This window comes from Watersipora subatra, chromosome 2, assembly GCF_963576615.1.
Source record: "Watersipora subatra chromosome 2, tzWatSuba1.1, whole genome shotgun sequence".
NCBI lineage: Eukaryota > Metazoa > Bryozoa > Gymnolaemata > Cheilostomatida > Watersiporidae > Watersipora > Watersipora subatra.
Genome location: NC_088709.1, coordinates 66792507 through 66804688, shown reverse-complemented (window position 1 = coordinate 66804688; position 12182 = coordinate 66792507). Strand labels below are relative to the sequence as shown.

Sequence of the window (12182 nt, the reverse complement as noted above, 5' to 3'; positions counted from 1 at the left end):
TAGTTTGGGCTAAGACAAGTAATTACAAATCAAGAGCCTAAACAAATTGCCGCATTTTTTGAGTGAGAAAAAAGTGTCACTAAAACACTGGGTTGCATGTAATGTCGTAGCCAAAAAGTTTAGCATGCATTTGCACTGCTCCCTTTTCACGAGATAATTCTGTTGAAACCAACTGCACTTTTTAAATAATAAGACATTATTCGAAGTTATGTTTTAGACATTACAATAAATGCGTATTATAATCAAAACTAAAATTTAAAATGATCATTCAACATTACATTTAACGTACAAGTTAATTGGTCAATACATGACCTGCAAACGTGGCAATGAGCCTGTCAAGATCTTGTAGCTTTATTGCCTTGTTCAATCTCCAAAGCGCTGCTTGATAACGCCTCATGGAAGACTGTAATCATCATTCTAGTCAGGCCTCTATAGGTTGAACGTGAGTAAGAGGCCAGTATAGGAAAGGTTTGGGACTAGGTTGAAATGGGGTAGAGGAGATGTTAAGAAGTTGGATGGTGTTGCAAAAATATGAGGTTGAAGACGATGGGTTAGAGCATAGATTCTCCAAAATCAAACTTTTACTATAATAAGAGCTGCGTCTGTCTGTTTGCGCAAAGCCTTACGCTAAGATCGCAAGAAAAAAGATTGCATTGCACTGTGCAGAAACCAAAGCTGAATATTTCGGTACCCAGCCAAGCATGCTACCATCTGCACTACTAAACCATATTACAGCATCTAAGAATAGTTGTGCGCATAGTTATTACACATTATGATCTTTCACAGTGGACAGGACTGTCAGTGTACTAGTTAAGATAACCTGACACAATTAGTTGCAACTAATTCTTATACTCTCTGCTGCAACGAATCATTTTCCTCATTTATAAACTGCTTCTACCGCTGTCTATGTCAACCAAAATTCGCTATGGATAGTAGCATGTGTTTCTACTAACATCAGGATAAGTGGCTAGATAAAGGGGTGTGAATGACTTTTAAAACTGTTGATCTCATTAAAAGTTACTCTAGGCACTTTGTCAACATCTCTGCTTCTCTCCATGCACAGTTTACTGCATTTAAGAGCTGATTTAGCCTTGAACTATACATTCCATGAGACCCTATCACTTATTGGTCGACTTTTTGTCTTCAATTGTCTAAATGAGAATGCCTTTAGGATAAGTAGATACAAGTACAGTTAGAATTATTATTGCAGTGTCTCAACATACATTCTCTCCAACATATGATGCAGGATTTATACAAATATCTACCTTTATAACTAAACTATTTTTCAACATAAAACTTCCAAGGTTTTTGGTACCTTGACGTATTGTGGGTACAAATGAAAAGTTAATTGAAATCAAAAGTTAACCATAAAAATATACATAAATTTTGTTTAGACTTTACTTGGTGCAAGTTAGACTATTATACATGTATATGTATTATATACATATACATGTATTATAATATACATGTATTATGTATCTCTAACTCTGCATACAAACCAATCAGCCAATTGCTGGTTTCACACTTGCATTCTTCTGTCTTCATGGTACATTTTTAACCAAAACCTTTGTATTAAATATTAATCTATTAATTTAATTCTTTACTTTTAATTTAGCTTTTTTACAAAACTCTACATAAATTACTTTATTTTTGCTGCATTGTTTGTAATTACTATCAGAATATATTGTATGTTGTTTAACTAAAGAACACATTAAAAACCTATAAGGCATTAGCTCTAGGATTGGTTCCAACATGCGAACCAAATCTCAAAACAAACTAATGTTATATTTAGAAGTTTGACTGTAAGTAACACTGAGTTAAGGAATGTAACAATCCTTTGTTTTTTCGTGACGTAATTTTAGACAACTTTCTTATAGACAACTTTCTTATAGGCTTTTAGACAACATCTTTATAGACAAATTTTATTGTTAAAACACGAAGCTTTTGCAATGAATTTTTGAAAGTTTTTTGTTTGCAACATTTTTATTATAGTATCAAAACAACACCATAAAATAATATGAAATAAAAGAATAACGATCGTTTTCTACAAATATGGCAGCTTTTTCGTGAACGAGCGCATGTGCAAACGGCTTGATGACGTAAAAAATGATGGATAGAGACTCAATCTATAGTTTCATTTGCATAAAAGGTAGGAAACTCTTAGTGAATGCTGAGTTACTTTAGCTAGGAATCAATACAACAACACACATGCTGTCCGTGTTAATTTTATGGTTTCATTTCATAAAAAATTGAGTTCAGAGCTGGTAGTATTTTGTATCATACAATTCCAGAGTTATATATTCAGCCAATTACAATGTGTCTATTGAGATGAGTTGCATTGGCAGTTTGATAGATTCGCCGACAAATAAGATTGTTCCAAAGATCAATTTGATCCGCTAAAATACTCCAGGACCTTTACTTAAGAAAGCTTGAACAGTCGATGTGTTTGATGTGAAATCTCAGCAATCTGTGCGCAAAATCATGTCACCCTCAAAGTTCAATTCATTTTTAACCCTTTGCTGGGTGTAGTGATATCTATTTCGCCTACACTTTTCGCCTATACTTTTTACAGGCAGAGTGACATTAGGAGTTCATGAATATTAAACAAACCATGTTTGTAGTATGACCAAAATAGTGAACAAAAAAGATTCTATAACATTTTCAAATTAATTTGTCCACAGAACGAGAAACTGTAAAATTAAATTTGCCCAAAAGGCTTAAAGAAATTCTCTAAGCTGCATAACAAAATGGATTATGTAGAAATACAAGATAAAAAAACTTTTTTGGTATCATTATTGACAGGATGTATAGCATCTTGCAGAATAAAATGATGTCACAGCTTTACGTTTATGTTTCGTTCCTGCTCAGGTAAAGTTGCTTTATTTTCACTATCAAAACCTTCAGAAACAGGTCAAGAAAATTGGTGCACCAATAAAGGAAGCAAATAGGTATCATTACATGGGTCTGCCTTGTCTGTTCATTGCACTTTATATTTCAATCATAGAACATCTCTTTACCTTTTGAAAGTTTATGAGAACACGGAAAGAAATAAGTATGCTAAATACTTGACGTAATAGGTTTTTCTTATTTATTCAGAACAAAAGTTTTTGAGTCTCCTTTTACCTAAAGCATTGAAAATGAATTGAATATATTTCATGAAGTCTCCAGATGTGGTAAACATTCATCAAGCCCCATCTGAGTTGTTCAGTCTGTTTCTCTCTGCTACCAATACTTAGTTGATGTCTGAATAACAAGGGTTCTTTCTGGCTGTCAGCAATACAACAATGCTCATTAATGTTTTTCATACACGGCAGCATTCTTTAATCATTACCTAAAACAATAGCATAATATTAGCCAATTAACCTATTAGGTCAAGGTCATCTGCAATAAGCAGACTCTTATTGCAATATTCTAAGTTAACCAAATTTTGACAGCCATTGGGAAAGAGTAATCACTGCGGCTGTACAAGTTTTAATCTAAAAAAATGACTTATTTAACAACCTTTCCATCGAATACTGCCAGAGCAAATTGCAAACACATTGATCTCTTTGGCAGCAGTCTGACTGGATTTTTGTGTGACACTAATGGGTGGGCTGTACCCAGATGGTTTTTAATAATTTATTGTGATGAAAATTTCGTGAGTCAAGATTCTTTGACTAGTTGAAACCATATTAATCTTCACAAGGCATTTGATATTTGCTAGCAGTAGGGTGCCGGTCTCCCATACTGAATATTCTGAGATGAAATCCAGCTTATTGAAGTCTTTTACAGCAAACTGCTTCTGTGGCTGAAGAGCATGACACACAGTGAAGCACCCACTCGCTAGCTTGTTAATATATAGCACACTATAAAAAACAGTGTCTATCTGTCTGTCTGTCTAAGGCCACAGTTGGGGGTTGAGAAAAAGATTGCATAAAACAGGGTTTGAACTCACTGCATTTAGAAAAGTACACTGCAACCACTGAACCAACTGACTTTCTATTTCAGAATAATTGCGTATATAGTTATTACATCTGACGATTTCTCACGATCAGGTCTCTCTCAGTTTTCATTTTTAACTGTGTAACTAAAATGAATAAATTACTTGAAGAAATTCAATACTTTTTAATATTTGGTACAAAAAAGATGACCTAGAGTCAAGGTCATTTTTTATAGTTTAGGTCCTAGACTATATATTATAGTATATCACTATATTCGGTATTTGACAAATGCTTAGCTTTTAGACACCATGCTCTTACATTAAATAACTGTTCAGTGATGATGCATTATTTATTCCAAAACCATTCGGATAATAAAAGTTCTCCAGCAAGCCCGAACAGATCTATATTTCTTGAAAAATCATGAAAAGTTAGTGCTGATATGCTCACACATCTCAACTATTATTATACTGCCGTTACAACAGACCAGAATATTCCTGGTTAAATGAAACATCAGTAACTAGAATATTATACAATGCAGGCTACTCTTACATTTTATAAGTGGACTTGCGCAAGATTTTATTAAATTTTATCAGAAAGTATCGGTATTTTTCTATCATTTGCGGTTGATTTTGATGTTTGAGGTGATCTGATTGTCAAGATGTTTCAAGATTGAAATTGGCAAAACGTGATCACGATGAAAACGTTTCAATCAAGCGGTAGTGTGATTATGAGATTACGACAATTATAATTGCAAAGAGGCGGATAGAATGGAAAAGTCTAACGCTGCCATTTGAGGGCAATAGCCAACATAAACTGTTGCAACGATAACAGCTGGTGACATAATTTCACACAGATTTTTTGTGAATTTTGATTGCAATCAGGTTTAATCAATTTTAATCTTGAAAGCCTGGCAGTCAGATCACCTCAAACATTAAAAAAAATCAAAAATAATAGAAAAATACCAATACTTTCTGATAAAATCTCTTAAAATGTTGTGTACTTTAAGCAAGCTGATTAAATAATAAAGAGCCTTTTATATTAGTTTCAAGTACCGAAGGTCAGTACACGTTAGCTTAATTTTATTGTGATAAAAACATTAGCATCTTACTAACCTTTTGGCTACTGAACTTTTGAACTTTTTATTTTGATTGCAAACAAAAACTGTTAATCGATTGTTGATGAACTGGTTTATTATCTAACGAGCAATGAGACGCACCTCCCTCCTTTCTCAAATAAATCAGCCCATTTATGGGGTTGTTGCCTCTGGGTAACAATCTGTCAAATAACCAGGTGATCCAGGAGTGTTTAAAATCATTTCCTCATACATTCTTTGTTCAGTTTCATGAGCCGATTTGGTTTACTTTAGGTTGGAACAATTACAAATGTAAAAACACACTGATTTATTGAAATCAGCTTTGAAAACTTCTAAAAGATTTGTCATGGCAGATGGCACAACTATGTCTTTCATGCTATCATATTAAAAGTTGTAATGTAATCCTCATTCTATCTTTGCTTCCGTAACCAGCAATGTGTTGAGCACACTCTGTTTATGATAAAAGACTTTTATGCGGGATGGCTGAAGTAGCTGACTCAATTTCTCAGCAGTTTTATTTTTAATGATATGGAATGGAAGTATGATGATGAAACTCTCACTATGGAAACTGGGTCCCATTTGATTAGTTGTCTTCTCATGGCTATTGATGTATAGATTAATTAATCAAGACAAAAGAAATCTAGTTGCATTCTAATGAACAATTGTTAGATTATTCCTTGTAAGTATTAACCGGTCTTTACTGTAGTAAGTTCTTTGTCCATCTACTCGCAAGAAACCACAGTCAGAAGTTAGAAAAAAATTGCTTTCATAAGGATTCAAACAAATGCCTTTCGGTTTGTTGAACCAACATTCTATCACATGGGTCAGTCAACTTCTTCACCATTTCCTGAATAATTGTGAAATTATTTATAAAACTTAATGATCTTTTACGGCGCATTAGATGGCCAAAAAACTGGTTAAAAATAATAGCAGCCAGTTTTGATGAAGCCTGAACCTCTTATAGATTCTTACAATTGGAATAAAAAATGTGTTTTAGCAAAATAAAGTCAAGTGTAATCTTATGCGTTCGAAAACATTTTGATTTTACATTTCTCATGGTTTGCTGGCCAGCTATGTTTTACATCCGTACTATTACCTAGAACATGTCTTTTCTGAATGGTGCCTATCGCACCTACTGTAGCAGAAGTTTTTAACAATTACTCACCAGAACATCTTGCTCTGTACGTAACTGAAGAAATATTGCAAGGTTCGATTATTAAATGTCCTTGTTTATATAAGGTAAACAGGACTACTGACAAAAATTAAGGAAAACACCTTAATTAAATTCAAGCTTTAGGCTTTATTTTGAAAAACCCAACGTGTCTTTGACACCACAGTGAATTTTTCAAAACAAACCTAATGTCTATTTGTAAATGATACTGTCTCATATAATTTTTATAACTGTCTGGAGGGATATTTCTTTTGTACCATGCACTTCATAAGTGGTACATTATCGTTGAAAATCAAGTTAATATCAAGTATTTCCAAGCTAGCAGCCAATACCACACAAGCATTTGATTTTGCTTACGCTAATTTGTAACTCCCCTAGACAACTCTAGATCACAAACTACTCTAATAAGGCTCACATGCATGAGCGCAATAACGACAATCAAAATTGTGGCGTAAAAACCTTCGCTCAGCGTTTTCATGGGGTTTCAACAAAAAGCTTTCCACTCCTTCCCATTTTTCCTTTGTTATGTTGAATGCATTTTCATTGGACGAATACAGCACTTGAAAGTTGAATGCTTGGTTTTTGTCCAGTGCAAACTGAAAGGAAACTGTTCACACATTATCGCGTAAAAGAAGCTTGCAGCTTTATTCAGACTGCGCCTTATTGGCTGGATCACAATGCAAAAAAGCATCTACGATTGCAGTTTTTTGAAAACATGTAATATTGCCATTATGAATTTTACTCTTGCGTTCAAAGTAAACACACTTTGAACTAAGAGAGCAGAAATAAAAAGCATTAAAAAGCTAAAAGCACGATTAGCATCTTACCAGCCAGATTTTGCTTCTAATTGTTACAGTTTAACTAGATATTCTATTAGCATGCACCACTTTACTTAGTGACTTTTATGTTTCTAGAAGCCTTGGGCTGCTGTATCCAAAGTCGTTAATAAAACTGATGAGAACACCAACATAGTACCATCCGGTACATTTGGACAACTTCGGGTAGACCAGAGGCTAGTGAAGATAAAGGACAAGCAGCAAAGGAGAGAAGATGCTGTAAAACTTCTGAAGCAGCTGGAGGAAAAGTTCACCATGCTCTGGTTTTCCATGGCCAACAACACTCAGTGTAAGTGTAGAATGCTACTACTCACAGCATAGTAATACTTATAGGGGGTAATTATTAAGCATAGCGTCATAGGAATATTGAGATTTTTTACTGTTGCGCTTAAATGTGTTTTTGCTCGAAATAACTAAAAGACTGCTTGCTTAAATTGCTAAACTGAAATAAAATTAATTAGTTCTATATTTCCAGCAAAGAACTAAGTTATTTCATAGCCACTTTGTTTTCTAAATAGTCGGTGAGACAGAATGCTTTAATTGGTTATGCATGATGCCATAATAACATCAGCATCACCATTAATTTCTAAATTTGAAAGCTCATCAAAATTTTTACTTTCCTCAGCAAAACAGTTCAAGGGCTGATAATTAAGGAATGAATTTTACTCTTAGATTGTGTATTTCCAGAAAATGTTCAAAATGTCTAATTTATAGTGATAACAAATTTCAATAACGTCTCCGAATAGAAAAATTGAATAAATAATAAATGTTTAAACATGAAAAATTATTTAAAAACCATGAAAGAGCAATCAGAAAGAAATAGAAATTTTTAAATTAAAAATACAGGCCTAATATCATCAGGTATATCAGAAGAACCAATGTCAAGCTTGTCCACCAAAGTCTTTTTTGTAAGTTGAAAAACTTTATCACAGAACTCTAAAAACTGAGCGAGCTTATTTGGTTCGCCGACCCAACAGTTGTTTGCAAACATTCTATTTACATCTTCTAGTACTTTACTAAAATGAACAAAATGTTTGCAAAAGCTAGGAGAATATATGGATCTATTAACATCATCTCCGCAATCACTATTACTAAGTTTCCAGATAGCAATAGTGTAGCGACGCACCTCCATATGGCGCTAGAATGCTGCCATAGAAACATCCTAGTTTTTCTCACTTTGTTGTGATTCAGTGGCCCGGCTAAAGAGCCATTTTTGTGTCATGGATACGGCCGTCTTATGTGGAAACAACAATCTTGACTAAAGGCATCGCGCAACCACGATGACACGATTTACACGATGACAACAAGCCAAACGCCACGGCTAGCTATGCTATTGTGCTATCATGGGCTTCATCATTCTTCCAGCTTTTTTCTTTTGTTCAACTAATTTTGTTGATGAAAATAAATTACACAAAAAAACCATCACTCTACTATGGCGTCTTATGAAACATGATCTCCTTGTCAGCCCAGCGTAGCACATCGCCACTGGCGCAGCCATGTGTTGCAACACTATCACTGTATGAAAATTAGTATAAGTGAGACTCAAACTGTTAATAGAGGCTATGATCAACCCAGCGGAGCCTTAGATTAAAACTATATTATGTGCCTCTAACTAGTTGATGATTTTTTAGCAGTCGTAGCAAGTACCTGAATGTCGTAAAAACTTCTTTTTTTTCAGCAACTCTTGTCCCTACTACTATCAGTGTGTTACTAGTAACTGTTACTAGCAGTATCACTCAATCTATTACTCGACTATTACTACTGCTTGTCCAGGTTTGTTCTAGAATGATAGCAATGGTTCCGAGTGCCCTCAGTGATGTCTGAAAGACATATTGAAAGATCACTTACTATGTTTCGTGCAACTGTTTCGTGTTTCATGAATCGCAAGCGCTGTTTCCATAATTTGCAAGCATGATGGATTCGATTACGTTTTGCAATCACAAAGCTCACTTAGCTTGTGAATTTATGTCGTTTCTATGACACAGGAAACTTACAAATTGGCTCTAATTTGCAAAGCATGCCCGTCATGGAAAGAGTGGTTGTCATCAGACCAGTCACTAACAAGTTTGCTGTTATCACTGTCTCATGACCAATAACTGCTGCTAGCCTACCCACTAAAATCTTTATTACTACCTGCACTATGTTCACACTACTGATAACTGAACCTAAACCTGTACTTGTCACTCTGAATGTTGTTGATTTCTATCAAGATCCTAAATTAACAATAAAACCTTTTTTTTAAATTCAGACTATAAAAGTTTTACTTAGAAGACCAAGTTTAAAAAATTAACATACAGTGATAACTAAGCTTGAAGCCCTATTATCTATGACCTAATGATCTAGGCCATTGATGGTGACAGGAATGACATCGGTAACGGTGCATCTTAGGTTGGTACAGCGCGCGTACAACACATACGCAATGGACATACAAGGTACTTGCAACACACAAACATTGTAGATATAATGCGCATACGCTATCATCACAACCCACATCCAACGATCGTTAGAAAATAAATAGAATATTTTGTGTAATGTTTTAGACTTGTTTTATTAGCAGACTATAAATATAAATAGAATATTGAATAATAATATAACATTGTTACTATTATTATTACACATTAATATTAATAATAATATTATTGCGTTAACAGTGTCTTGCTGTGGCGCATGCGTTGCTATTACTTGTGTCGGCGCGTTGTGCGTGCAATGTTTGTGCGTTGCAAGTGCCTTGTATGTCCGTTGCACATGTGCTGCATGCGCGTTGTACCGACCTAAGATGCACTGTTACCATTAAATCTAACCTTACATAGCTCTCTGCAACTGGACATGTCTCCAGTTGTCAAAGTTCCGTGCCACTGGACTTGGGCATGTTCAGACAAAATAATAGATCCTTTGTTTGTGCAACTCATAAAAAATAACAACACTCTCACTGCATTTGCTTACAGTAAGCAAGCAGACATTCCACACGTCTTTGCACGATTCAACTTAATCTAGCCAAGCATGATTTAAGTAGCATTTTATTATATACAGTACTAGTATAACTGTAGTACTACATACTAGTACTAGTATAACTGTAGTACTACATACTAGTACTAGTATAACTGTAGTACTACATACTAGTACTAGTATAACTGTAGTACTACATACTAGTACTAGTATAACTGTAGTACTACATACTAGTACTAGTATAACTGTAGTACTACATACTAGTACTAGTATAACTGTAGTACTACATACTAGTACTAGTACTAGTATAACTGTAGTACTACATACTAGTACTAGTACTAGTATAACTGTCGTACTACATACTAGTACTAGTATAACTGTAGTACTACATACTAGTACTAGTATAACTGTAGTACTACATACTAGTACTAGTATAACTGTAGTACTGCATACTAGTATAACTGTAGTACTACATACTAGTACTAGTACTAGTATAACTGTAGTACTACATACTAGTACTAGTATAACTGTAGTACTACATACTAGTACTAGTACTAGTATAACTGTAGTACTACATACTAGTACTAGTACTACATACTAGTACTAGTATAACTGTAGTACCAACACTGAACCTCCTACACAATTTCAATTGCATTTTTGACAAGTCTAACGATATACAACTGGAATTGTTTTGATCGGCTTATCAAGAAACTTCATAGTTACAACCTTTAAATTGTACTTTATATAATCAAATTAAGTATTACTCGTAAACTAAATAAGTGTAATACAATAAAGCTGGTTATTTTTGCTGTGAGAGGTCAACAGAACATGTTAAATTATTCCTGCAAGTAATAAGTTTGTCATTGCTGTTTTGTATTTTTAACCCTTTCACAGCCATCCATGTACACATTTAGCTGTCGACCTACCACCAGCCACTTTACCAAAAGATTGCTGATTTTGCTTCATGATATGTATACCATTTTTTTCAATTTCAAATTCTAGCTAAAATATTTTCATTATATATCTTATTTTGCCAAAATTTTAACAAATGGTGCCATGCAAAAAATTCATAGCAAAAGATTTATAGAGAAATCTATGTACAGCTCCGTCAATACCATAAAAGTCCTATAGATCATTAGTTATGTTGTCAACAAATATTAAAGTTACTACGTAATTGCTGGGAAATTCGCAAAAATGCGCATACGGCAGTCGACCATAGATTTCGTATAAATGAGCATACGACAGTGAAAGCGTTAAAGCGCTAATTTGGAGTTTATCATTGCCAATGTACAATGCAGCTTAACGTATTTTTATGTTTAGACAGATATTCTTCAACCTCATCTATACTTTATCTTTTCATCTTTACTAGGCTTACCAAACTCTCAACAGGATTATAGTTTTACAATATAATGTCTACCTTTTTCTGAATGGCTACTGTATGACCTACACAAAGTAGTCATTCAGTAAAAAGCTATTTTAGGACATGAATTGTGTTGTTAATGAGAGAATTTAGAAAATTTCGAGTTTCCGAAAGAATTTCCCATCAAAATAAATCTATATATAGTTGTGTACCCCACTCACGCTATGAGAGTTCCTAAATGTTAGTTTGTGTAGTACATGCGTAGGAGAATCATTGAGACAAGGAGAATGTATATAGCTAATTAGGTAATCTTCAAAAAGTTGTTGAAAGTCTGTTCAGCGAATTAGAGCAAAACATTCTGAAAGTTTCCATGCTTCGTGCTCATCACCAGACAGCATGCCAAGTACCTGTCCAGTATGCCAAGTACCTGTCATGCCCACCTCTGCTAGCCTAGACAAGCCGTAATAGTACCATTGTCAAGAGCTAATTCCTCTCAACTTTCCTTCTATTCATCTAAAATGTCAAGTAGGACGATGAGTAGGAGTTAATCAAGAACCTCTAATAAGGCTAAGTTGAAACTGAGACTGTCATAGCAGCAGACTCGCCCCACCCATAAGTAAAAGGCCAAATTACATGCATTTGCGGTCTAGAATCAATACTTCTTGGGTTCCGAAAACTTTCTACAATTCTATAGCACTTTCTGCTAAGCACTTAAAGTAGTTATTAGTGAATCAGTCTAATTGATTTCTTAATATTCACTTGAATAGCTTGTGGAGTTGTCTTCTCTAAATACCAACAGACAGAAATCCTAGAGCAGCTGAAATGAGCTCATAATTTGCTTTATGACTTTGGCGTA

At 34.4% G+C, this 12182-nt stretch overlaps 1 protein-coding gene across 1 annotated transcript in view; it reads left to right on the top strand.

Moving 5' to 3' along the window:
• LOC137388936 (1-phosphatidylinositol 4,5-bisphosphate phosphodiesterase delta-1-like) overlaps nucleotides 1–12182 on the top strand; it is an 85754-nt gene that overhangs the window by 25927 nt on the left and 47645 nt on the right. Inside the window, exon 5 of the mRNA XM_068075439.1 lies at nucleotides 7099–7309. Within this exon, the coding sequence (XP_067931540.1) occupies nucleotides 7099–7309 (211 nt within the window). The remainder of the gene's footprint in view (nucleotides 1–7098; nucleotides 7310–12182) is intronic.